The sequence below is a fragment of the Chaetodon auriga genome, chromosome 18 (assembly GCF_051107435.1).
Source record: "Chaetodon auriga isolate fChaAug3 chromosome 18, fChaAug3.hap1, whole genome shotgun sequence".
NCBI lineage: Eukaryota > Metazoa > Chordata > Actinopteri > Chaetodontiformes > Chaetodontidae > Chaetodon > Chaetodon auriga.
This window is the reverse complement of record NC_135091.1, coordinates 7,288,199-7,315,739: the sequence shown is the minus strand read 5'-3', so window position 1 is coordinate 7,315,739 and position 27,541 is coordinate 7,288,199. Positions and strand designations below refer to the sequence as shown.

Sequence of the window (27,541 nt, the reverse complement as noted above, 5' to 3'; positions counted from 1 at the left end):
GTCATTTCTGACAAAACTGAAAAAAAGTCACAACACATAATGGAAATGGATAAATCTGTACTGAACTTTTCTTGTTTTCCAACAAATGGCCTCAACGTTCAGACAGTCGCTGTGAAGAGCAAAGATAAAAACACTGAACAGAAACACACACACACACACACACACACACACACACACACACACACACACACATTTACACAAAGAGTCATGGATGGATTGCTGAACAGGTCATTTTCATCTCCAGCACGCACAACAGCAACAGCACAGAGTTCAGATCCACCCGTATGATGTCACTGAAAGAGACGCAAAATGACTACAAACAGACGCAAAACAGCTACAAAGAGGCACAAAATGACGACAGGGAGAAACAAAATGGCTACAAAGAGACACAAATGGACCACAAATAGCACAAGATGATAACAAAGAGACACAAAATAACCACAAATAGACAAAATTACAACAAAGACACAAAATGACTACAGCTAGACAAGAAACGACCACAAAGAGACACAAAATGACAACAAAGAGACACAAAATGACCACAAGCAGACAGGAAATTACATCAAAGACAGAAACAAAATGACACAAGATGACAAACATGACAGATGCAAAGTGATGGACAAAGATGCAAAATGACTACAAAGAGACAAAAGGTCTACAGTGATACATGAAACAACTACAGAGATGCACAATGACCATAGACAGATGTAAAAGACACGATACACAATACAACCACAAAGACGCAAAAATCAAACCACAAAGAGACACAAAAGAATTAGAAACGAGCGTGTCGAGAGATGCAAGGAGGTGCGAAAGAAGTTCAAAGACAAGCACAACTGGATGAAAAATGACTATAAAGAGTCGCAAAACGATCATAAAAACATGCACAATGAACACAAAGACACACACACACACACACAAGCTACGTTGTTTGTGCTCATTTTGCCTGCGTTGTCACCCTCAGTCTGTGTGTCTGTCTCATAATCCATCCATGCTTACAGTGCAAATACATTTGCACACACACACACACACACACACACACACACACACACACACACACACAAGAAATGAATAATTACCTCATTAACCAAAACAAAAATTTACAAAATACTTAAAACAACATTGGTGCTGTGTAGTTAAAATACAAAAATAAAAACCATGAACATACAGTGAGAACATCTGGCAGATGAAACTTTCCGTCCGCCTGTTGTTGGGTGTTTTTCCGGCTGCTGCAGCCAGCTCTCCAGATGTGTGGCAGCAGACTGTTTCCAGATTATGTGTTTCTTGAAGCGCCCGGCCAATAAAAACAATTGCAGTATAAATAAGATTCTCCTTCCATCAATAAATGTTTCTTTTCCCTTTTATTTTGTTCCTGCCAAACTTGCCCATCTCAGGAAATGCTTTGGAGCCACTCAGCAGATGTGACGGCATCTTTGGTTCAGAGATCCGGAGCCTCATTAGGAAAAATGCCCTCTGACTCTTCTCTATAAAATCATTTATAAAAACTTGATCCAAAACAAATATATATATATATCTATATAAGCCTTTCACACATTGAATCATTAGTAAAAAATAAACTGGGAATCAGACTTATCACTAAAACCTGGATGGAACTGGGATTAATTTGGTTTGACCACAGGAAACTTTTATTAGTGAGGCGCCTGTTACGCCCACTGATAGTCAGTTAACTGGGTCCACGTGGACAGAGGCCTGTTGTGCAGACCAGTATGGCTTCCTTTGGACATTAAAGCTTCATTCGATAACGTCTCTGATTTTAAGCAGTCTGTAGCAGCGTCTTGAGCTGTAGCGTCTCCTCCACCGATAACCTGTCGTGGTAGAAGCTGAGTCCGGCCAGGAGCTCGACGTCTCGGACTCGCGCCTTGTGAAACTGCAGCCAATCCTCCACCCAAGTCAAGTCCGAGCCGTCCTGAAGAAAAATAGAGAGCGAATGAAAACGTTTCTGTTTAAAACTCTGAGCCGTGGTCATGTTTTCCACTGTGGCATCTGTCAGCAGGTTTCCACAGAGGCAGGCTGACGTGATGAAAGGAGTAGGAGAGGAGTCGGTGGTGTTACTCACAGCACAGGTCTCTGAGAAGTCAGGTCTGTGGGGCAGGACGAAGGACCTGGCCTGCAGGGGACCTTTGCAGTTAACGGGGCTGAGGGTCGAGTTCTCACAGCTGGTCAGGATCATGAAGAAATGTGTCGGGATGGGCGCCTCGTTCCTGCAGAAGGACGGGATCACAGGGGTTAACAAACGGCTGCCTCCTTTCTAGAAAGCTCTCACTTGTCACTCATGATCTGTGCAGAAAAAAACAACTAAATGTGGCCATACGAGTCCCGGACCACCTCCGAATGTGGTCTGTGAGATCAGATCTCAACGCATCCTCCATATGTCTTGGGTGTATTCACACCTCTACTGACAGCTGTCCACTTGTGATCATTTGACCCAAGACGCATATTAATAGAAGCTCAACAAGTTGAGAAAAACCCAGAGAAAAACAAAAACTACAGTGTGTTCATGTAGAAACTCATCATCCCCAATAAGAAGCTGACTGAGAAAATACATTTTAAGGTTCACAGGAGTGTGAAAACAGTCAGTGGGGGTGTGCAAATTTAAATATAATGTGCTTTACAAGCAAAAAATGCCAAAAACTCACCATCCTCAAATGTGAGGATTTGCAGCTTTTCTCCACCATATATGACAGTAAACTGAATATTTTGGGGTTTTGGTCATAAATTTGGACAAATCAAGTCATCTCAATATGCCAGAGGAGATATTAAAAGGCATTTTTTCACTTTCTCTGATATACTTTGGAAAATAACAGGCAGATTAACTGATCATGTAAATCGCTGTTGAGTGCAGCCCTGATCGACTGTCTGGAGTGTGTGTCGCTGAGTTACCCTGAGTTCGCTTTGAGCGCATCGACGCTTCCATCAAAGTCTCTGTCGAATATCGGCCCGCTCATGACGTTGACTCCGTTCAGCTGTTGTGAATATTTTGGAAGCAGCACATCGTGGACATGAGTCCAAACACCTGCAGGGAACAGACACAAAAACCTCTCAGTTCTCCAACAATACATTACAACTGATGACGTGGTCTGTAGGAAGGAGGCAGTGATGACAAGTTAAACCTGGAAGGAATCATTTGACTTTATGGGAGATAAATGTATTCACCCTGTTTCTGAGGGTAGGATGAGACACAGCTCTCATGTCTGTCCATGTGAAGCTACAGCCAGGAGATGGCTAGCTTAGCTTAGCACAAAGACTGGAAACAGGGGGAAACAGCTAGCCTGGCTCCGTCTGAAGGTACAAAATCTTCCTGACAGACCACTAAAACTCACTGAGTAACACACTGTAAGGTACAGAGTTACCTATAAGCCAATGTGAGGCATGATGGGAATGTTTTGGTAAAAGTGTCATTTTAAGGAGCAGAGATTAGGTTTTAGGGGTTTAATCAGTACCTGCAGAGGAAGTTTAACATACAAACATGGGAGTGGGAGTCCTTCCCCAAAATGTACTATTCTGTTATTTTAAGTGATTTGTAAGCAAATGTTCAAAAAAGTTTCCAAGTGTTATTTATCTGGTGATTGAACTGTAATACAAGTGGAATATTGTTTGTTATCTGACATGTTTGTATTGTGATTTTCAGTAATCTTCATGCACTTCCTGCCTCCTCTCTCAGAGGCTCACACAGTGTACAGTGGTGATGTGCCACCAGGGGGCAGCATCTGTCAGCCGGTTAGTTTGGAGGCTCCCAGCACACACAAGCAGCAGTGTTTCAAAGGGGGTTTTTCTCCCAGTGGGACCACATAGTAGAGTGAGAGTCTCCATTTACAGTATGGGTGGTCCAAAAGGAAGCCCAGCCAGCGCGGTGTTGCCTGAAACAATCAACTTTTCAATACATTAAGCTCCCGACACAATCAACAAGTTTCAACAAAAGCCCAGCAGACCACAGCAATAACTCACCAAGTCATACACCCACATGCTCTCACACATGATTGTGTAATGCCGCGTAATGCTGCGAGTGCAGGTTCGTACGTAATGCATCATGGGATTTACAACAGAATTAAGCAACTCCTCTGTATGAGCACAGGAACAAAAAATGAAGGGAGTGAACGAACATTTATTCCATTCCAATTCACGTACGACTTTGATCATCCACTGCGTCTGTCAGGACCGTCTGGTGAATCAGTCATTACAAACCAAACCACCTTTAAAGTGAATCTTATTGTGAAGACATGTAGTAACTGCAGTAGGATGGCGGCAGGATTAAGTCTGGAAAAGATCCTCTGACTAAACCTTTAATTGTGCTTTACAAAAGAACTTAGCTAAATTAAAGTCTACCATACCCGTATAATCACAGCGGTTGGATCTTTGTTCTCCTATCATGTATATTTAAGAACCAAAAGCATAGCCTGTTTTCAGAAAATCAGCTTTGAAAAGTAGAATACTGAATAAAAATGGCCGAAGAGAACTGGCGAACCACAGTGGCTGCGCTCGGAAAACCTGAGTGTGGAACGATTTAACATAACGTGACATAATGTCTTGTTTGGATGTAGCATCTCTTCAGTACACTAAATAAATTGTTCAGCTCAGAAGCGCCTTCAGTCAGCAAATTAACCCTCCTGACATCTCTCCTCAGTTCTGTCTACGGGTGCAGCTAGAAAACCAGAAACCAATAAATATTTGCAGGCCTGACTCACTTTTAAACATGGGGAACATTGGTGCCATGTTGCTTGTGATTAGAGAGTCTGTCTCGAGTCCGTTGGCATCCAGATCTATAGAGAGAAAAGGAGACGTGAGGAATGATTGAATGTGTTTGCAATTTGCAAACTGCATGTTGTAAAAAGTCTGATTAAAACTGACTGGCTGAAACTAATCTTGGAGGAGTTAAACAAAAAGGAGCATTTATGGCTGCAAATAACACTGATTAATCTGCCACTCATTCTTTTTACTAATCATTTTGTCTAAAAATCTTAGGAAAATATGACAAAATATGTCACCAAATGTGTTCTTTTATCCAACCAACAGCCCCAAACCCCAAAATAGTCAATTCACAATGATATAAAACAAAGAAAATCTGCATTAGAGACGTTGAACAAACACATATTTGGCATTTCAAGTTAAAAAAAACACTCAAATGATTAATGGTGATTCAATAATCAACTGATCATTGCAGCTCTAAAGTCATCAAACTGCACAAATCACAGTGTGGGATCATGACAAAAATAAAACATCTAATTTTGGTGAGTCCAACTTCCTCCTGCTGTGGAGTTGTTACTTCACTCTTTCAGTCTGTCGCTTCCTTTTGTGGGACTACCTGAAACCTGAATTACATTAAAAATACAGTCACTCCACAGCGTCTCGTTGAGGGGGGAGGGGACACGCTCCCCGCGAGCACCTGTGCATTTTAACATGAGAATGTGGCTCCGAAACACGTCAACTTGAATTCAACACCCGGCTGGGGACGGCCTGTTGTGACCGCCTCCACCGCATACATACACACTCACTAACACACACACTCACTGGGGGGATGCAGCAGGCCGTAGGACAGAGCGGGGTCGTCTCTGTAGCGCAGACACAGCTGGCTGGCGGCCGGTGGGATGCGGACGTCCGCACGAACACACGCCTCCAAGTCCGGGCTCAGGGGCTGGACTCTGGTCTGAGAGAGAGGATCAGTCAGCGGTGGACAGCGTGGACTCCGGGCCAGGACTCTGAGCGTTGTGTAAGATCGCTGGCTTGGTTTTGCGTGTGTGGGTCAGCGAGGGCGCTGCACTGTTTCCGTTTGCAGAGCTCCCTTAAAACAATCATCTTATCTCACTCTCCTGCACTGTCATTAAAGAAAACTACAGATTTTCAAAATAGAGTTTTGAATATAACTTTAAAATTTTTAATTAGTAATTTCCAAATAACTGCCTGCCAAAAACTATTAACTCAATCAGTATCTCAGCTTTTCATTGGTTAATTGATTTTCTAGCGAACAAGCTAGCTTGAAGCTTGCTTTAGATATAGCTGTTAACTTTGACAAGCTGTGAAATTGAAGTTTTGTGTGGGTTGATCATAACACTGTATGTTCTGCTATGATACAGATTAAAAAAAAAAATCCAAACCACAATTCATTCACACCAGAATGAACACAGAGTACAGACCAAAGCATGTTTAGCTTGTAATGTATTTGGATGAAGCCTGAATAAATACATCCTCACTTGCTCCATCATTCAGACAGTATAGCACAACAGTGTAAACTCTCTGGGGAATGCAGCACTCTGCCTGAGGTCATGATTTACACTAAACTCAACCACATAATGAGAAAGACAAGAACTGTTTGAGCCAACATGAGCAGAGAAGATGAGTAACAGCTGTGTAGAGAAGGGATTCAGATACTAAACAGCATCTTACAATCGCCTGCCAAACCCTAACCACAGAAGAAATATAGCCGGGACAACTCCACTGTACAGGCTATGTTTAGAGATAAAAGACAGCTCCAAACGGACTCACCAGAGGCTGGACAGTGTACGACACCCACAGGGGCATCAGGCGGTCTTTGCTGTACCCGTTGAGGTAGCTGGAGTGGTGGAGAAGACAAAAGGTGGCGTCTGGTTGGACGACTCGAGGGGTGCCGAAGGGATGATGGAGGCGACGCAACCTGTCTTTGACACCTGGAGGGGAAATGTAGAAATGTCACACAAGCTTTGGTCTAAAAAAACATTAAACGTGCAAAGAAAAATGAAACGATACTCACTGGAATTAGTTGCCATGAGTCGTCCGTTGAGGTCTGTCTCCTGAAAGGAAATTCACACTTGTATTCCATTATTCCACTAATCATCTGCATCAGAAAATGGCTAACTGTCAAGCAGCTTAGCTCAACACGCTCAGCTGGATATGCAACAAAACTAAGAGTGCACAGCGTTCTGAGCAGGCTGTGAGGCGGCACCTCGTCACAGGGGGGGCTTCGAGCTAAATGCTAACATCAACATGCTAACATACTCAAAATGACAATGCTCACATGCTGATGTTGAGAAAGTTCGCCATCTTTGTGTAGCATGTTAGCACGCTAACATTTGGTAATCGGTGCTAAACACAAAGCACAGCTGAGGCTGATGGGAATGTCCTTAGCTTTGCGGGTTTTTGGTCATTAACTGAATTAGATTTTGTGTTATGATGGAAGTAGGTGAAAAGTTAAAGGATCACCAACATTTTTCAAGGTCATCCTCAAAGGAAGTTGAACGTTTTCAGCAAATTATATGGCAACCCATTCAAAAGCTGTTGAGATGCTAAAGCAAAAGTCTGGGAACCATAAATGTCTTGAGATATTTACACTGGACTAATGAACACTTTGCCTTGCTGGAAGCAGTGGAATAAAAGTCACCGGATCAGCAGAGTGAGTAGGATGGCAATGACCATGGCAATCCACCAAAGAGCTGTGGAGCCATTTCACTAAAAGCCAAAAACATCAACCTCATGGTGGAGACAGATGAAAAGTCAGGGGATTCATCCTCTGGGAACATGAATGTGGGCATGAAATTGTTGAACTATTTCAGTCCAGACCAAAGTGGTGGACCAACCTTGTCTGGGTCTAGATCTTTGAATCCGCCCACTGAACCGAGCCGGACTGACAGACAGACACTGCAATCACTTGAGTCACACTGCTGGCACGGCTAAAAACAAATACATTACCTCAGCAACCTATCAGCACCTACCACTGCTTTGGTTTGGGATCTACACGAGCACTGCAGATCGTCGGCGGGGACGGGGCCACTGGCCTCACAGGGGGTGTCATGCGAGAGCTGCGCCGGGTGAACGGGCAGGTGTACGGGACTCTTCAGAAGGTGGTTCAGGCTGCCGTGAGTCCCGTTGTTCGGAGCGGGTCGAATCCCGAGGAGATCTGGAGGAGGAGGAAAGAAAAACATTTGAGCACTCCAGAGAAGAGTGAATTTGTATCACACACAGTGAACATCACACAGCATGTCAGCACATTTGATTTGAGAATAAAATTCTGGTTTCTAACAACCTTTATTTTGTGAATTTGGCCATCATCGCTGACAGTTATAATAACATCTTACTCACTGGGGTAATCACACAGTGCAGACACAAGGACTACAGTGTTGCAGCTGGGGCAAGCATAATGAGGGATCACACAGGTTTCAATCTGCTATATTTAAAGTGGACACAGACTACTTCACCTTCATATTAGGTTCCTTCAAATCCTTTCCTTTGCTACCAGCCAGGAGAAAATGAGTAGCGGCACTCACTGCTGTCTGTGAGCAGATGAAGTGGTTCATGCTCTCCATACTTAGCGTTTCTCTTTGTTCTCACTTCCAAATGCTTTGGATTACATGAACGGCTTAAACTGGGGACTTTTCTACGACGTGTGTGTTCATCTGATTACTTGTGTTGGTTGCTCTTTTTTTTTTTTTTTTTAATGTAATCTGGTTGATGTGGCTGCCTTTTATTTCCTGTGGTTCTGTTTCAGGCAACAAGCTGAAATTAAACGCAGGAGAAGTGCACCTGTTTCCTCCTCTGAACTGTGTTCACTGTTATCTTTTACAATTAAGCTGCTGAGCAATCTGGGCCTAAATGTCAATAGAGGCGTTGTGAACAGCAGCATAAGAGACACCTGTGGACGTGATTTGGTGATAAGCTTACTCACAACAATATCACAGTATTTAACATTTAAAAGCAAAAAGACTGAAAACAGGGGAACAGCTAGCATGGCCAAAGGTACGAAAGTCTGCCCACCAACACCTCCTAAAGCTCACTAATCATCACTCACACTTGTTTGGTGTGTAAACAGGTGTACAAAGGGGCTATGTGAGGCACAGACTGTACAATAAACAGTGGACGGAGCTTCAGGGTCTGAAAAGTGAAGCCAGTGCAGAAGTGAGTTAAACCTGTATTCTTTCTAATGGCTCCACTGGTTGCAGATAGAAGTCAGATTGTATGTAAGCTTATAAAATGAGTCAACCTCAATGAACAGTTTCCTAATGAATTTATGGTCTTGATCACTAGTTTCAAGTCTTCTTCAGTACAACATTTTGTAAACCATGGCCCCATTTAGAGTAACATAGATGATAAACCAGGGTATCCAATCAGAATGGAGGCACAGCGACGGTCATAACGGCAAACTAAAGGCTTCAAAATGGTAGTCCACAAACCAATGGGTGACCTCATGATGGCTGCGTCCACCATGTATGATACAGTCGATATGCGCAGAACTGTTTCTTTGCAGACCACATGAGAGTGGTCCTTCTCATCTATGAAAGTCAGCAAGCTCATCTCCCGAAATGCTGAAATATTCCTTTAAATAGTGAAAGAAAAAGCAGCAGTTCCAGCGGCAGCACAGAGGAGAGCACCACTTACCACACATGAGGTTGTACAGCTCAATGTTTTCAAACGGAGGCACAACAGTGTTATCTTTGAATCCTGGACCGTAGCCAATGAAGATCGCCTGGACAGAGTAGATACACATTCACAGGCTGGAATCAGTCAACCAATCTTTGGTGCTCGCTGTCATGTCACTTTAAACCAGTTTACAGCCACAGACTGACATTCATTTATGTATTTGGAGACATTCCTGGATACAAACAAGAGCGTGCAGTGAACTATTAAAACCACAGACCTTTATTCAAACTTCTTCTGCCAATAATAAGATGTCAAACACTCGATGCCATCATTAGGACACGTAAATATTTGAAATGCACTAAAACGACTGCTCATGACCTGAGGTGTAAATTAGGGATTTCTAGGAAAGCGGTTGGTTGGGTTAGATTTGGAGATATTTGCAGGTGAGTAAACAGTCTATTTCCAGCACATTCTGCCCTCTTTTCCTGCTGAAGGCCATTTGTAGAAAACTTTACTTCTCTTGACTCACAGGCCTGTTTTTTTTTTTTTTTTTTCAGCAACCTTGTAGGCTAATTATACCAAGTTAAATTCCAGTGTAAACCACGTCTGGAAAACAAACACAGACGTATTGTGACGGCTAACATGAAGGTGGCAGACGAAAACAAACTCGGTCCAAAGGATGTGTAGGTGGAGAGCGAGCTCTCACAACACGTGTAATTACTGTATTCGAGTAGAGTTTTAGCGCTTCACGGTTTTAGTCATTTTACAGTCACGGAAATAAACACGAGATATTTTTTTTTTTTTTTTACGCATTTCCTGAACAGCAGTTTAAGCCTTCACGCATGCTGCATGAACACTGATCTGCATCTTGATGCACTGATATCCTGCACGACGCTCTTATTTGAATTTAACCTTTGAGCAAACCCTTTAACCCCGAGCAGACCGAACCTCACGGCCGGCTGTGGAGAACTGCTGCCGCCCCTGATGTGAGCCAGTGTAGTGGTACGAAGCCTGTTCAGGTGCTCAGCAAACATCCTCTAAATAAAACAAAGTTTCTCCAGTATCGAGCCGCACCTTCAACTGCTGCTGTGGTTCTAAAACATGGAGGCTGAAGAAAGAATGTTAAGCCTCCATCGGCTCTGACGCATGTCCGGATTTTTGTCAACAGGTGACAAAACTGTGGAGGTTGAATTTTATGTTGTGCAGATCATGTTGATAACGTGAGTCTTAGTTAGATTGTATGATTCCTTTTCCTGAGTGTTTTTGGGTGAGAGCACATTGCTAAAAGCTAATAAACGACTTTATCCTGCAGTTGTCGGCCTCCACAGCAGACTGAAGACAGCTTCTGGTGATTCTGCTGTTTGAAGTTTCCTTCACATCTGAGCTGTTTTTAGCCGTGAGAACAAATTGTGGCCAAATGTTGGAGTTATCAGGCCTTGTGACGCCACAGCACTTTAACAGGGCACAGCAGACACTAAATCAAGCATGAGTTCGGCGCAGTATGACCGGTTTGTCATCTCAAGGACGAGAGTGACATCAGTCCAAAGCCAATGCCTGCTGAGCTTTGTCACACTGTAAATAACTTCCTGTTTTTTTCAATCTTATCAGAAAACTGTGGCGGACAAACAAACACTTTCCGTCCTCTGACCTGCATGTTGGTGAAGAGGTTATCTGAGCCGTGGAATCCACCGGTGCAGTACTTCAGCTCCCGGCGGTTACTGTCAAGACAGAATAGAAACATTTCGTCAGAGGAGGTTAAAATCAACCCAAAGACAGAGAGGAATGGAGGGAGGAAGCCGCAATCACACAACGCTGACAGTTATTGATTATGTGTTTCCATCTTATTTGGAAGGAACAGTTCATCCAAAGCTGGCTCAGTTTCAAGTTTAATTCTATAGAGCCCAAAGAGCGAGTCGCATCACTCTGCAGCTCCATACGAGTGGAGTGATTGAATTCTTCAGCCTGAAACAATTTTCCATGATTACATGGTTGCTCTCCATCAAAGGAGTTGTACTACTCCTCTCCAGCATACCATGCTTTATTCATTATAAATGATTGCAAACACTAATTACTGTAAATGCTTCAACTTCTGTGTGGCCAGAGTCTCGCTTTTTTTTTTAATCATCACATATTCACATCCTCTTCCACCACACCTCCTGTGCTTCACAAACGACTTCGTGAAAACACTCGAGCAAAATCGAATCTTTATACTGTAAAATGCTGCTTCAAGTTTGTTCTTTCATATGTGAAATGCAGCTGTTTTCAACACGGGAAGACATCTGGCCCATTAAAACAGCAATAAAAAGACAACATTTAACAGCATTTTAGCCTCTTAGCAGGCCAAACGTCACTGGGAATACAGTCTCTCGTTTATATTGTGTCCTTTAATTTTGAGATTACCTTAAATTGAATGTGCAGGTCGTGTAGTACACTATTAAGTATCCAATCAATACAGTAGTACTTTTTTCACTTGCTGCTCAATGCCGCTTCTTTCCTCCACTCTTAACACAGTGAAAACTCAGAGACTGACTTACAGCGCAGCCTGAAAGCCCTGCTTCATGTACAGGTGTCCTCTCTCTATGCGTTTGTTGTTAGCAAAGTGGAGCCTTTTGGGGAGGTTTTCTTTGAGGTATGGCCTCATTGGCTGGTCAGAGGTCCTGCACTTCAGAACAGACACAGAAGAGGAGAATCAACACGCAGCACAGACAGAATGAGATTGTTTGACGTGAAGCCAAGCAAGCAGATAATTTCTTCATTCTTCTTATCAATACAAGAGACACGTTTGGAATACTTCGCATACCGACAGGTTCTTCATCAGGCCCTCATAGTCGACTGAGGAGAGAAACACAGGACAAGGTCAGCCACGGACAAAGAGGAGTGATGCTGCAAAGCTGGGAAAGAGGAAGCCGGGTGTTATCGACAGGAACTCACAGGAAAAGTAGTTCTCTGGGAGGCGACTGGGTCTGATGCGAGCGGCCGGGCCTTGGATGACAGAAAAGTCATCTGTGTTGTCCTGGTAGTTTGACACAAACGCCGCCTTTTCACATGAAGCCACCTCCATTCCTGTTAAAAAAAGAGAAAATATCAGCATGGCTTCATAAATGGTGAACATTTGTGTTTACAGACTTTACAAATGTGGCCATGAGAGCATGAAAACCGCAAAGTTTGTCCGCCGTTACTCAAGAAATCTAACCTACCTGTGAAATGTGAGCGCTGACTTACAGTCTGTTAAAGTTACAGCACATCTGTAGGTTTGTATTTATAGCGTAACATTTGTTGACATGGTTTTGGGTGTGACACGTGAACACAGAGGACGGGCTAATATCCAGCCCAGTACGTGACAATTCATATATTCTCTTGGAAATGACGACTGTGATGAGGAAAGCTGGGAATCGCCTTCACTCATTGATCTTTAATATATTTAATTACAAGACTAAACACATGGTCTCCAGATGCCCAGAGATGCTTCCCATCATATATCCTCCGAACACACCACTCTGAATAGTTTTTTCCCAGCTTAGTCACTCCATGGCAGACCCACTCTTCACCAGATTTCTCTCTGGCGTGTAACTTGTAGTTTCCTCCTGCAACAGGTGCAGTGACTCAACCAAGTCAAACATTTGACACTAAGCCTCTAAAGTCCCCCGTCAGGCACACAGGTTCGAACATGATGCTACAGCCTACTACTGTGAAACCACAGGGATTTAGGAAGGATGCACCAAGTTTGTTTGTAAGCAAATTCAGTTTAAAATGAAAGAGACAGAAAGAAAATCCGTCAGTGACAAAGTGTCGATCTCTTCCTCTTTGTACAGTTTAACAAATTTGCTTCTTTTTGAGGGTTTTGGTCACATTTTTTCTGTAAAATTCCACTTTGTAAACCGTGTCCCAGCTGTGTGGCTGTCTCACCGTGGTCTGATATGACGATCACGTTGACACAGTGAAGCAGGTCTCTCTGTGTCAGGCCGTCCATCAGCAAGCCCAAAATTCTGTCCACGTTTTCCAAAGCCTGAACGACCTGAAGGCACAACAGCATTTAAAGCTTTAACAGAGGTAACATGTCGCTGTGCAGGAGAGCCGTGTTCAGAGAAACACCTGAAGAAGAACTCGCTTCAGCAAACTAATAATTAGCAAATACACTGAGCTAAAGTGTCTCTGTCAGCACGGTTCATTAAACAGGGTTTGCATTGGGAACGGAGGCAAGAAGCTGCGTGAATATTATTAACAAAAATCAACAATTCCTTCGACGCTGACCAGATGAAACGTTCGATAACAGATTTTTTAACACAGTGTTTGAACTATCAATCATTATGGATCTTAACACATAAGTAAAATGACACATTTAATTGTTCATAGCTGATAGCTATTCAAAGTGCTCCTGAGCTCATGTAGTAACATCCTTTATACAATCATGTGTTCACGAAGCGGTGAACCTCGCTCCATCCTCGCTCCTGAATGAACTTTTTTTTTTTTTGTTCTGTGTAGTCTGAAGTTCAACAACCACCTCATGAGTGCAGGTTAACAATTAGCGAAGGACTGACCTGGCTGCTCCCTGGCCCATAATAATGTCCGGCTGAGTCGGGTTCATCCAGGTACAAAGTGTAGAAGTCAGGTCTAAAATCACACAGGAAACAGTTAGTGTGAGTGTAATGTTCACTGCTTTTTGATGGCGACTCACAACATAATTGCTTACATAGAACACATGATACCTTTTTCCCTGAGGCAAACTGAGCCATTCAAGCAGCGTCGACACTCGCGTCTCAAAAGTCGTGCTCCTGTGCACCAAGAAGGCACCATGTTAACTATGAATACATCAATACACCACTACATTGTGCCACATTCGTCATGAGAGTGTATCGAACATAATGGCGTGACTCTTACTTGTCATACACCTTGTATAAGTCCGGGAAGGTGCCATTGATGGCTACATCTGAGCCAGGCCAGAAGAAGGTTCCTGTTTTCAGTTTGTGGCGAATGGCAGTGAGCCAGATCTGAGGGGAGGAGAGGAAAGGAGAGGAAAGGAGAGGACAGGAGAGGAGAGGAGAGGAAAGGAGAGGAGAGGAAAGAAAACAAAAGAAGAGGTAGGAAACAGAAATAGTGGATAGAAGAAAGGAAAAGAAAGGTGGAAGAGGAGAGAAAAGGTGACAAAGGAAGAGAAGAGGAAACAAACAGATAGGAAAGGAAAGGAAATGAGTGGAAAAGTAAAGGAAAACAACAGAAAAGAGAAGAGAGGAGCGGAGAGGAAATGAGGCCAGAAGAAAGAAAAGGAAAAGAGATGAGGGGAAAGGGAAAGGAAAGGAAAGGAGTGAGTAAAAAAGAAAGAAAAGGAAAGGAAAGGAGAGGAAAGGAGATAGGAGGAAGAAAGATAAGACAAGAGAGAAAAGGAGACAAAAGAAGAGGAAAAGGAAAGGAAATAAGGGAAAAGGAAAAGGAAGGGAAATGAGAGGAGAGTAGAAAACAGAAGAAGAGAGGAGTTGAGAGTGTCATTTAGGTTCATGATTAATTCAGACACATTAAAATGTAATACAGTAATACCTAATTCACTGATCTCAGTACATCACAGCAGCAGCGTTTAGTCCATTAGGATAAAAGTGTAATCCGTCACTGCCCAGTCAAGACTGAGAGGAATATAACTGCATGTTTTTAATGCTGAATCAATAAATATTAGACTGATCTGCAGTCTGTCTTATCCATGCAGCGGGCTTGTAAGCCTGGTTTGGCAGATGCTCTTAGTTGTATTGATTCATTACGAAAGAATGCATTCAAGGCGGTCATCGCTCATCGGTTTCTCCTTCCCTCCTGGAAAGTCATACTGCCGCTGGGCGACGTATTTTCAAGAGCAGCCTGTCACACACTTGAGGAATGAGATTTAAGAGGCATCCCAGTTAAAATGGGAACCACAAAGCGTCTAAACAAGCACAACTCGCTGCCCTCACAAGCTGTCATTTAGCAGGAGCAGAATCCATAATTATATCAAGAAGCTCATTACGGGGAGAGCTGATTCTCAGCAATGAAGCTCACCGCCGTCAAAAAAAACAAGTGTCTCGTGCCATTCGCAGACAGCAAATTACAGCATGATCCGAGCACAATGCTTCATATTCTCACACAGGACAAGTGCCTTGTGTGGCTGCCGTCAGGTTTTCCACGGCATCAGGCCGTCTGATGGAGATGTTACGAAGGTGCGGCTCCCCAAGTGGTCCGAACGTGTTTATATTGTTGTTTATTTACTGAACGGTGAATTTGCACCTTTGCACACAGCATCACAGCCGCGCAGATTCACTTACGGGCTCTCCCTGGTACCATTTTGCGTTGAATTTCTCGTCGGTTTTCAGGCTGAAGAAAGCGTTCCGGGTCACATCGTACATCTTGTTGTCCACAATCCCATGAGACTCAGGATAAAGACCCTTTAAGATAAAACACACAATCCAAGTGAGTTGTTTTGATAGTGCGGCTGCAGGGATTTAAAGCGATTACCTCGTCTCTCTCTCGACTTTCTAACCTAAATATTACTGGAAACCGCAGCAGTTTACTCTAATTGCAGGGTCTGGTTTCAACCGAGAGGTGAAATCTGCTCTGTAAGCCCCCCAGCTCTGCTGCCGTTCCTCTCCTCTCAGCACATGTAAGCCATTTGCCCTCAACAATACAAGACCCTGACTCAACAGGGAAATTACAGGGAAAAGCCCCGAATCAGATAGAAGTTCACTGTTGAACTGTGCTACATTAACATCAGCGGTGGTAAAGAAGTAAGTATATCTGCTCAAGTGCTCTACTTAAGTGGAATTTTGAGGTATTTGCATTTTATTTGAGTGTTTGAGTTTTATGCAACTTCATGCTTCTAGTTCTCTACATTTTATAGGGAAATATTGCAGGTTTTACATTTTTTTGTGAGCTAAACGTCTCAGATGGTTTCGTTTAACTGCTCGGCTCCCATGGCTCTAAAACTCAAACGCAAAGATTATAGGATATTACGAAAAAATATATATACAAAGAGTCCTCTCTAAACTTCTCAGGTGGTTTCATTTATACAGTTGCCCAAAGAGATAAAATTATCCAAGATTTCACAAAAGATTAGATCGTCGTCTGAAAAATGAAGTTTTGTAGCAGGACTTTGTCTTTTCTTCTTTCCTCTCCCATTAATCATCTACTGTCTGTCTTTAAAGGGGGTCTGAAGTTGGGAACCTCTGGACAAAACTGCTTAATTATACATAAAGTAGTTAAAACTAGTCCATCTCAAACAGCTACTACAGTGAAATGCTACTTATGCATCCCTGCATCAGTATAAACTACACATATAAATCCAGTAATGTAACATATATAATACAATATGTCACATATGTCACTCAAAGGGGCCGTTTTTTCTGCTGAACAGGTACTTTTTGGTACTTAAAGCTGCAGTGTGTGGTATTATTGCATTATAATTTTGGTTTAAATAACACATTTTGACCTTTGCACGTTATTAATAGTATTAAACTGAAGAGTTACTTTAATGAAAATGTGTGCGTGAAATTTGCTGAAAAGACTTTTACCTAAGTAGGATTTTAAATGCGGGACGTTAATGTTGTTTTTTTCATTGCTGTACTGGTACTTCGAAACACTATGAGCTCTTCTTCCACCACTAACAAAACAAGTCAGAAAAACAGTTTGACCGACTGTGTCCAATAAATCAAGCCTTGACCAGAAAACACTTACAGTCACGATGCTGTAGTGGTTGGGGAAGGTCTTTGTGGGATAGACAGGCCTCATGTATGGAGTAGATGTTCCGGCATTTCCTGCAACACAGAAATGTTCGGTCACACCAGGACGCACAGCAAACCATGAGGAGCTGCGGAGTCCACAGTGTTGGCGACTCACGTAGCTTGTTGATGACAGGAAGGCGGCTGCCGTGATCTTTCAGGTACTCCGACCTGAACCCGTCCAGCGACACCAGGATGAGAGGAGGCCTGGAAAAACTGGGCGGGAGGAGAGAGAGGAAGTATGATGCTTTCAGCGGATCCCGAGGAGGGTTTGTGAATGGAAACTGGAATAATTACTCAGCAGCAGACATAGATATCTTTGGCAGCAGCAGTGTTGCACAGTAGGCCGGTGTGGAGAGAACACAAAGCAGCTCTTTGACTAAACAGGCAAGAGGAGAAATAGTCAAATTACAGACCACAAGAACACAGTGGAGGTGGAGAACAGGAGGAGAAATGTGACTCTGCTGGCGACAAATCAAAGACTAAGAGAGCTCAGTGTTCTGTCCTCTCGCATGTCAGTGGGAGCACAACATTCGTTTCATCACTGCAGGTTACTGCCTCATGCTCATAATTACAAGTAGACATCCATCAATACGTTGGCTAAACTGAAAAGGAGTTCATTAAGAAAACAATTAATACATAACTTAACTAGAATTACAGGCTTGCTGTCAGATGCCTCCATCAGCCAGTCACACCGTGGTTTACATCCACGTCTGTCCGTACTTAAATATAGTTTCCAGTGAGAAGCGTACTGTCTTCACATGGAGACTATTTTTACAGAGGAGGACAGAGGACCAACGAGCTCGTCATTGATTCAGCTTACAGAACATTATGATCAATCTTGAATCTTAATCAGTGTATGAACTCTCGAGTTATGTGTCTACACAGTGACCTTTGACCTTTGACTACCAAAGTCGGATCAGTTCATTCTCCAAATCTGATGAAATCCAACTTACAAATTAAGATTAATGAATAAATAAGTAAATAATAGAACATCAGTTAGAAAATGCTGTTTTATGAGATCAGAAAAACTAAATTTCACTGAACGGATCCAAGTTCTAATCAGGAAACTGGAAGGCCGCTTCCTTTTTCCACTTGCCTTTCCTTCAGCTTCCTGTTTCATTTACCACTCACATGACACTTTGATCCACGCGAAATAATCTGCAGTTTAAAAAATTAACGAGTCAAAAAAAAAGCTTGCAATCAGCATTTTCTAGAGGAGTTTCTTGTTAGCGTGTAAAGACCAAACCGCACATTAAAATGAAAGTGAGGTTTTCCAACAAAAACGATACAAACAAACCCGAACGAACGAGCGACTTTGATATAAAAACACACAGACAACATTCATTTGTTTAAAGATGTTTTCAAGCCAAAAATAGCTTCAGTTGGAGCCACGGGTTTTCTTTTCCATAGTCTAATGAGTCTGTCTGGGGTTACTCCCTTACCAAAGCAGAAGCACACACACACACACACACACACACACACACACACACACACACACACACACACACACACATCACTCATCAACACATGCCTGATTAGTCATTAGCCTGGTTTCCATAGTAAGAGTCACTTTTTTTCCACCACAGTGGTAAAAAACAAGAGTCATCTGTTTGGGTTATTTACACATTTCTAAAAAAAGATGAACAGACAGTGAAAGAAAAGGCTTTTCTCTGCAGTCACAGTTCAACGTCCAGTACGACCCGCCTACTGGGAACAATGGGCTCAACTCAACAGGATAACTGTGGGCGATACAGATTCGTTCTCAGTGCCAAAACATGCTGAAAAATACCATACAAAGAGGAGAAAGCTACGCCAGCGGAGATATGAGGTATTACTTTCAGTTAAAGCAACATCAGCTCTCACGTTACAACAGCAGAAGAAGAGCGCTGTATTACCCGGATGGACACTGCGGTTGCTGAATCTCTTCATCGGCCTGCTGCAGCCAGAGAGCCCCTCCTGATGGAAAAGAAGAGTTGTCAGTGATAAAAGGCAGATTTCCAGTTGCATACAGTGCATCTGAGCTAATGTGACCGTAACAGACAAGACTGACATCAATGAAAATCACATGACTCAGACTTATTTTGGGAGACAGTGTTCGAACTGTGCTGTGAAACGTTTAAAGCCCCTGAAAACTTGGTTCCAAAGTCACCCTCAGATTGTCCCTGTGGAGGGTCAGGGGACGCAGACTGTCCACCAATCAGCATGGACAGCAATGCAGGGCTCAGTCAGAGCTAACGAGCCATGAGTTCACTGCAGTCAAGCTGTTTATTGCTGTTAATGTTACGGTTCATCAATGGCATGTGTTGTGTTCACTGCCGCTGCGGACAAATAATTCTCATCCATGTAAGACTCTGTTTTTCCTCAGGTGGATGTCAGGCTTGCTAACGCCAAGCAGCTAGCAGTTTGTGTGAGAGGCACAAACCAGGGCTGCAGTTAGCCAGTGTTCTGCTTTTTATTCATGACAGCTGCTGGCACACTCAGTGAGGTCAATGTAAGAGACCTCACTGAGGTCACGCTCCGAAAGGGACGAGAGAATTCGGCTGAACCAAACTAAGAAAAGACTGAAACAGAGCGTCGACAAACGCTGTTTGAACTCTGTCAGGAAATCTTGTAGGGATTGTTTTCAGAGTCATTTCACTGGCATCCAGCAGGAAGTGAAAGTGCAGAAATGTGATTTTGTCATCCACATATTCATGAGATGACTTCAGATGGAAGGAGGCCGGAGTTTTCCTGTGCCGTCAGGCCAGCGAAGTCTTTCCACTGCTTTTTGGAACTAGAAGAGAGCACAACTCTGTGAACCACATGAATATGTTGCGTAAAGGCACAAATGGATAACAGCGCAGACAGACGCGCAGACAGACGCCACGGACAGAGACAAAAAAACTCCACCATCACGTTTTAAAGCCAGACTCTGTGACGGACAGGATGTGTTCACATGCAATAGAAACCATGTGGATTCTGTTCTCATGGAAACAAAACAGGGAGGGAAGAAACACTGCTTTTCTTGCGGTAAATAGGTGTGACCATCTCACATTTGGAACATCAGAGATACCTCAGACATACTTAATTTACTTCAGATGAGACAATGTAAGTGAAATTCAGTGACACTTTTTAAACCTGCATTAATTCATTTTTTTGGAAACTTTTGGGGCAATAAAAACAAAACTGATATACATTTTGATGAACACTTTAGAAGTGGAGTGATAATATTTACTCTACTTCTCCAGCAGCTCCTGAGGGAAACACCTTGTTCTCTCGCTGCTCTCTGCTCTTCGCTGCTGAGCAGGTAGTGAACAGCGGATTTGTCAGAGCTGTTTTTTGGAAAGCAGCTGCCTGTTGTGCCTGGAAATGATGGTGATGAGAGCTGCGCGAGTGAAAAAGGCAGTAAATCCAAATTAAGCTTAAAGACACTGAAGAAGAAGTGAAGAGTGGGGTGATAAATCTCTGCTGGATCCTTACCACGAGTCACTGTTTCCACTTCACACTTCATCACGAGATCCATTTTTCATTTTTTTTTTTATTGCTCACTGCACAGTGAAATAAAAATACACTAAACGCACAGTAAGTGCTAAACGCATTTAAATTTTTGGAGTATTTATACGGTAAAAAAAAGTCTCTTTTGTGTTTCAATAAAACATGAAAAAGATAAAGAATTGATGACATCTCTTGAACAGCTTCATGAAGGTAACAGAGCTAACGTCACCCATCATATACTGATACTCACTATGCGATCAAATTTCAAGGATTTTACTTCCTCTCGAAACCTCAGAGGAACAAAGCTTCTGCACACCTGTAGGTGCGTAGAAAACCACTGACACAACAAAACACAAGACTCCCGCACACTATCCAACACACCTGCAATCAGAAAAAAGTTTCATGTACACAGATGATGATGAGTTTTAGGGGAGCGAAAATAGAGGAACTCACACTTATATGAGCAGAAGGAGATGAGTGTGTCTCATTTTGGTGTTGCAACAAAGTGTGATTTGAAAGTAAATCCTCGAGTATTTGTCAAGCACTGTAACACAACACAAAACATAAGACGCCGTGTATTTTCTCTGTTTGGGAACAAACTCCTGCTCGAGGACATTCCCACGGAAAAGGTGAGTCTAACCAGGAAACCTCGGGCCACCTCTCCAGCAGCTGCCTTCCCAGCGTATCTGTCAAGCCTGCTGCTGACTGGACACATGACAGAGGGAGTCTTAGCATGTGGGTGAGAAAGCCCCTCCTCACCGCCTCTCGAGGCCAGCGGTGCGGTTTGGACCGAGCACGGGGATGCTCCGTCTCAGGAGACAAGTTGCTGTGGTCTGTAATTCACGGGAAAACCCGCTCTCAGCATTTTATACTACATACTGTCAACCTCTAGGAAGAAGCCCTGGGTTATTTTTATTTCTTTTCATCCGCTTCCAAAGGCCTTACCAAAAAAAAGCTGCCTTATGACCGACGCAGAGGTTCCAACAAAGCTGCATAGATGTGAAAAACAAAATATAAGTCAGGCAAAATTTATTCTCCCCATATGGCTTTCATGTTAGCTGGGTAGGAAGCGTAAGTTAAAGGGAAATGCCACAGCAGAGAGCGCACCCCGCCCAGGCTGGGGACAGCTGCCCACAGCCACCACCGCTGCCCCCTAAAATGGAAGAGGGGTGTTTTGGCTCGGCGGTTTGCAACAAAGAGCATGCGGACGCCAGTGCCCACGTCTAACCAGCGGGAATCTATGGCTGCACAGAGCACGCCAGCCCCGGGTGAACATTCCTGTCTCGCTTAAATGTGTGTTTACGACGCGTTTTGCAACGGCGGGCTAAAAAAGCCTGATCGCACCACCCCGAGAGAAACATATCCTGTGAACAAGTCGTATGCAGGAGTGAACACTCAGTCTGTGTCTCTCTTTCTCTGGCTGCTCGGTAACTTGACCCTCCTTCACCGCTGCTCGAAATACTGGCAGTTTAGAGTTTCTGAGGGATCTATAGGGGGACGTTAGCAGGGAGTCATTCCTCTGCCCACTGACAACTTGTGGTCTGTATTTCACCAGCATTTAATGAATAAGTGCTTTAAACTGGAGATGGTTATTTCTGGCTGATTTTCTCTCTGCTGCAGTCAAAGTATCTTCATTCACTATCTTAATTTGACAGAATTATTGCATCTTTTAAAGCTTTTTTTCACATTTCCTGGGGTATTACTGTGTCTTATCTTCAGGAAAATAAGATTAGCCCAGTGAAAATTGTTTTCAGCCTCTTCATACTGATCAGAGCGAGCAGGATGGAGGTTAGTAGTGCGCTCAGCTGTCCGCCAAAATGTATTTGTTTTATAACACCACAGTTCAGAAATTCTCAAATTCTATAGATACAGACTTGAATCAACACTAACTCATTCACTTTAAACTTAAAAAAGGTGTCATGTGCAGTTTTTTTCTCTAAATAAACAAAAGTTCTCTTTACTTTTAGTGTGGTCTGACTCACAGGAAGTAGGCTGATGGTATAAGCCTGCCATTGGTCGACAAAAGCCCTCGTGGCGTAAAACTGTGTTGGATGCATTTCTTGGCTCATGGAACATTCGTTAAAGTTGAAACCTTAATTGTTCATATCCATGTTGGCTAGCTTGCAGCCTTCTCCTTCCTGCCATTTGCTGGCACATTACAACTTTAAATGGCAGTAACAAGCATCCTCGATATAAAGAAAATGTTGTTTTATGTTCCACAGATTACCTTTAAAGTGCAGCCTAACTGTACCGTCACTGAAATCCCTCCTCCTACAGCTGGTGACTGCAGTGTTGGGTACATACAAGGTGTGAAAACATGTGAGCGAACTGTCATCAGTGCCTACCGTTGCCATCACTGCTCTTTCTCAGAGCGAGCACCACAGCCAGGATGACCACCAGTAAGCACAGCAGCAGAACCTGGAAACCAGAGCGCAAACGTCAGGGTGTTTGTTAAACTAGATAACAATTCATAAATCACAAGCAGCTGTCAACAGGCATGCGATGAAGGTGTTTAAGAAACGAGGTAAAACTCACAGATGAATGATGATCAACACTGCCTGCCGCAGCTTTTTACCTGACAGCCGTTAACAACTATCTTCAAACTTAAGTGAAAACATGGTATTTTGAATGATGCTGCGGTGAAAATGGCTTTGGCCTACTGGCTCTACACATACTCGAGTGTCCGCTACATGCCTTGTAACCATAATATGAACACACTGTAACACACTTCTGGCCCCGTTCAGAGAAGCCATAAATCAGGACATTTCCAGTTCATAAACACCTCTGCTTCAGCCACTACGACACAAAGTGTGCTGTACACCGAGGACACGACAGAAAGAATTTTATCCATGCTAATGCTGGTACTGTCTGTTGTTCAGCCCACTGCTTTGGTCCAGACATTCATGGTCCCCAGAGGACAAATCCTTCTACTCTTAGTGACCCCCCCCCCCTCACTTTTCTCTAGCACCACCAGCAGGCCAAAACGCCAAAATGTCTGTTATCTTAAACACCTTAGAAATAAGATACACCTTGTGCTTAACTGTAATTGGCAAATGTCAGAATGCTAACACGCTAACTAAGATGGTGCACACGTTGGCGTTAGCATTTACCGGCTCGCAGAGCTGCTAGCGTGACTGTGTGAAGCTTTGATACATTCCTTTATTATCTTCTTTGTTTCTTTTGGTGAGACTTCAAACTGTATTCAAGATGGGATGCAGGGTTGCAGTTCTGAGTGAAGGTGGGCTGTTATTTATTTCCTTAACCCTGCCCAGTGTAATCCAATCATCTCCACCGTCCCCCGCACACCATCTCCAACTGTCCAAATGTTGGTCTTGGCCCTGTGTAATTGCAAAGTCAAAGGCAGACGAAGGCCTTGCTGCTTCTTGATAAGCTGCTCCTTGTGTCCTTGTGTGCCTGTTTGTCCTATCTGTTTGTAATTAGAGGGGCGTTTCCAAGAAGTCTGCATCAGCCTATTTAGAGAAAGGGGTGTTCAGCAGTTTTATCATTGCTGCTTATTTTGAAGCCCCTGCAACACCCAGAGCAGGCCTGTAGACGTGATCATGGTTGTTTAATTAGTGTGGAGTTAGCTTGAAATGAGGAGATGCCCACTTGTGACGCCCCGTCCCAGTTTGATAGAATTACAACATGTCCATGAAGGTCTGTGGTCCATGATTTGTGTTAAGGAAGTGTGTTTCCTTTTCTTTTGTCCCTTTAACCATCTTGTGACCCCTCGGATTATCTTGGGACCTCTTGCTGGAGTCCTACTGCTAGACTGGGAGCCACAGCTGGAAGTGGAAGTTTAAATGCTGAATCATCACATGACATCGACACCCTCAGCAATGATTCAAGCACTTATTAACTTACTCAGCGAAGAATATTGCAATATTTCTTTTCTCTGTTGTGACCTCTCTCTGTCGCAAGAGCCCCATTTCGTCTCAGTGGTCATAACATTTTCATCTCATCTCATTGCATCACAGGAAGTCACAAGAATGACTAAAGTTTAATCTCATTTATCTTCTCTGTCCTTAAGAAAGAGATTTGACTCAAAAAAAAAGTGTAACAGGAGTTGTGGCTGCTGTTTTTTTTCCTCATTGTAAGTCACATACAAACCTCTAAATCAACACTAGGCTAGATAGAAGCCAAGTTTCCCTACTTTCAAATCAATGGCAGAGGCGAATTCTGTTTTTGGTTGAAAAGTTGCAGAAGGAGATGTGGTGAGGATCTGAAAATCGGAGCCAAACTGAAGCCTGCAGGAATCTTTTGCCAGAGTATTTATACTGAAGCCTGACACTGTTCCATCTATTCATGGACGCAGCAAGCACAAGCCGACATGTTGGTAAGTTTATTTTTCTTGAGATTTATCTGTTGACAGTCCAAACAAATCTGCAGCCTGCTAGCTAATGTTAGCTAAGGTTAACCTGCCAAGTTACACGTCAAACGCCGACGGGATGTTTTATTTGGTTTGGAGGTGTTGACGACAAGAGTTTGGGCTTGTGTTACTCCAAACAGTTTGTTTGGGGGTGGAGACAGAGGTGGAGATGTCTGCATATTCATAGATTCTAACACTAAATGAAAGCTAATGTGTAGTTACATCTAAGCCTTCTTGAGGCATGACGGGTGTTTTTTCATGTAAAAACTTGCAATTTTGATGAGCAGAGATGAAGTTTTTAGGGGTTTGATCCAATGCCAGGAGGGGAACTTCAGTTTATTCACTCCATAAGCTGTAGCTGTGTGCAGGATTGTGGGAAACATCACCCACAAGTAATCCATTTAGTGCGATTCACATACACAAGAATTCCTAGACGGTACGAAAATATGCTGTGTGTGTGTGTGTGTGTGTGTGTGTGTGTGTGTGTGTGTGGTGTCTGGGTATGTGCACTTATTTTCTCCAGCTATAGGTGAGGAGAGACAGGGAGGAGGAGAGAGACCTGGACTGGACGGGGGCTCCTTGGGAAAGACGTGGTCTTTGTGGGTTGTCAAAGTAAACTGTCTGTCTGGTGGAAACCTACTCGTCTGACTCTGAAACACACCACTAACTTCAGTTTGGTCTCTATTGTCGACAAGGAAAAGATCTGATTAGACTGCTGGTGGAGTCAAGATTAAAAGCCCACGTGAAAAATGGCCTTCCTGAAGTCACTATTTGGCTGAAAAACTAATAAGTAACCTGCATGGCTGAGTATAAATAGCCCAGGTTTCTTAAATAACACAGCAGTGAAACACGTACAAATATCAGAATCATGAACAGATGTACAGTGGCTGATGTATGACAGGACAGAGCATATTGTTGTCTAGACTTTACCACATGTGTATTTAACCAGTGCCAAGCAGACAGCAACTGAAATCACTGGTTTAAACTGGAGTTGCTGGTCAAGGTGTCTTAGGTGGCCTAATATTTCAATGTATTTTACTCTTAAGCTGTAGAGGTCTGGTATGACCCTGCTCACAGCCACACGAAAGCAGTATTTAGCACACGTAAGTTCTCTCTCTTCCTCTGTGACAAGAATAAAACTCTATGGGAATACTAACAAAACAGCCTCTGTGATGTCCAAGCATCGTCCAGGTCAAAACATAGACAGAGGCAGTGAGCGAAAGGCAGCTGGGCGTCTTCTGTGGCCTCAAAGCTGCACAGAATATGATCTTCAGCCAACTTAAATCCCAAAGCAGCACTACTTGTCCCATAAAAGGAGATACGTCCACTATATAAACTCCACACTGCTTTCAATTAAATCTTGCTTATCATCACTCCTGTTTCTCCAAACACCTCCCAGTGTCATATACATGTACAATATGGACCGACTGTCTCACTTTCTGCAAATACGTCAAAACAAAATACAGCTGCAGTGTTTTAACTGATTAGTCAGTCAAAAATAAAATGTAGTGGGAACTATCATTGTAATCGAAAACAGCAAACATTTGATGCTTCAGAGGTCTCAAATGCAAAATGTGTTGCTTTTTCTTGGTCCTGGTTAAAGTAAATGGAATATTTTGGGGGTTTGGGATATTTGGTGGCAGAAAACAAGTTATTTGAGGACTACACCTTGGGTGTAACGTACTGTGAGTGCAATGTTTTATATGATTCATGGCTAAACCTAAACTGGTGTCCCTCCCCTGCAACCCCTCAACCACCCAGCTCTGAAATACGATCTACTGCAAAACTGTAAAAACCTTCCTCTCTGACTGGACGCTCAGCTGAAACTCTCTAAGATCACAATGAGCCCTGCTTTAAATGAACAACTGCAGGTTCTGGTCTCTCGCTTTTTGCACTGGAGCGACAACATTTTATTTCCACTTTCACACTGGCAGCAATCGGTCTGTCTGGGCTGTTTGACAGCTGTGGATTAATCACAGTGCTGGAACTCTTCTAGTCTGAAGAGCTGGAACTAAAGAAAGTTTGGTACTTTTTCACTCCTTTTGCTGAAAAGTGACTGAAAGGACTACCAGAATAATTGCTTATTACTTTGCTGGCTATCCAATAACAGCTGCAGCTCTACTGGTCACTATAAACTCAGCATCTGAAAGAGTTTATGGGCACATTTTAAGTTTATAGACACATGATGAAGGTCTTACAATAGCACCATGAAACCGTATAAAGATAGAGAAGGTAAAAATGACATTTAGGTGACTATATGGAGTATTGATTACCACACAGATGCACTCTAATGTAGAATTTTACTTGTTATTGATCATATTGTTAAAGGTGCAGCATTTGTTTGTTTAAAAGCACTTTTTTAAAAAAACAAAACAAAACAAAAAGTGCCAAAGTAAACAACCAGAGAAGAGTTAGGTGGTCAGACAGAGGTGCAGGTAGGTATGAGCTCTTTTGAACGTACCCCAGTTATGATTTTACAGTTATTCCTCTTCTTTGCCTGCTCAGTGTTTCTCCTCTGACTCTCCAGCTCTGGTGCCCCGAATAAAGTCGCAGCCTGTTCCGCCGAGCGGTCCTCTCCTTTGGTTACCTCCATGCTGCTGAGCGCTGCTCACTCCTGCCACTG

The 27,541-nt window shown here is 43.1% G+C and overlaps 1 protein-coding gene across 1 annotated transcript; it reads right to left on the bottom strand.

Annotated features, from left to right (window-relative positions):
• On the bottom strand, positions 1-27,541 carry enpp1 (ectonucleotide pyrophosphatase/phosphodiesterase 1). Its single transcript, XM_076755617.1, has 23 exons — positions 27,380-27,541; positions 22,895-22,967; positions 18,971-19,031; positions 17,191-17,288; positions 17,029-17,108; positions 15,624-15,743; positions 14,221-14,330; positions 14,049-14,114; positions 13,881-13,953; positions 13,249-13,357; positions 12,274-12,405; positions 12,143-12,174; positions 11,877-12,004; positions 10,991-11,060; positions 9,361-9,448; positions 7,701-7,885; positions 6,743-6,782; positions 6,499-6,659; positions 5,527-5,662; positions 4,704-4,778; positions 2,902-3,034; positions 2,078-2,222; positions 1-1,927 (listed from the first exon to the last, which is right to left on the bottom strand). The coding sequence occupies exons 1-23, from the start codon at positions 27,509-27,511 to the stop codon at positions 1,775-1,777; spliced, it is 2,400 nt and encodes a 799-aa protein (XP_076611732.1). The 5' UTR covers positions 27,512-27,541; the 3' UTR covers positions 1-1,774.

Bases quoted from the DNA above. Each gene is read 5' to 3' on its own strand.
- enpp1 (XM_076755617.1), bottom strand. From the start codon at position 27,511: ATGGAGGTAACCAAAGGAGAGGACCGCTCGGCGGAACAGGCTGCGACT. The intron at 14,115-14,220 runs GTAAGAGTCACG...CTTGGTGCACAG, and splicing joins TTATACAAGGTGTATGACAA to GAGCACGACTTTTGAGACGC. The intron at 11,061-11,876 runs GTAAGTCAGTCT...CTGTCTTGACAG, and splicing joins CAGGGCTTTCAGGCTGCGCT to TAACCGCCGGGAGCTGAAGT.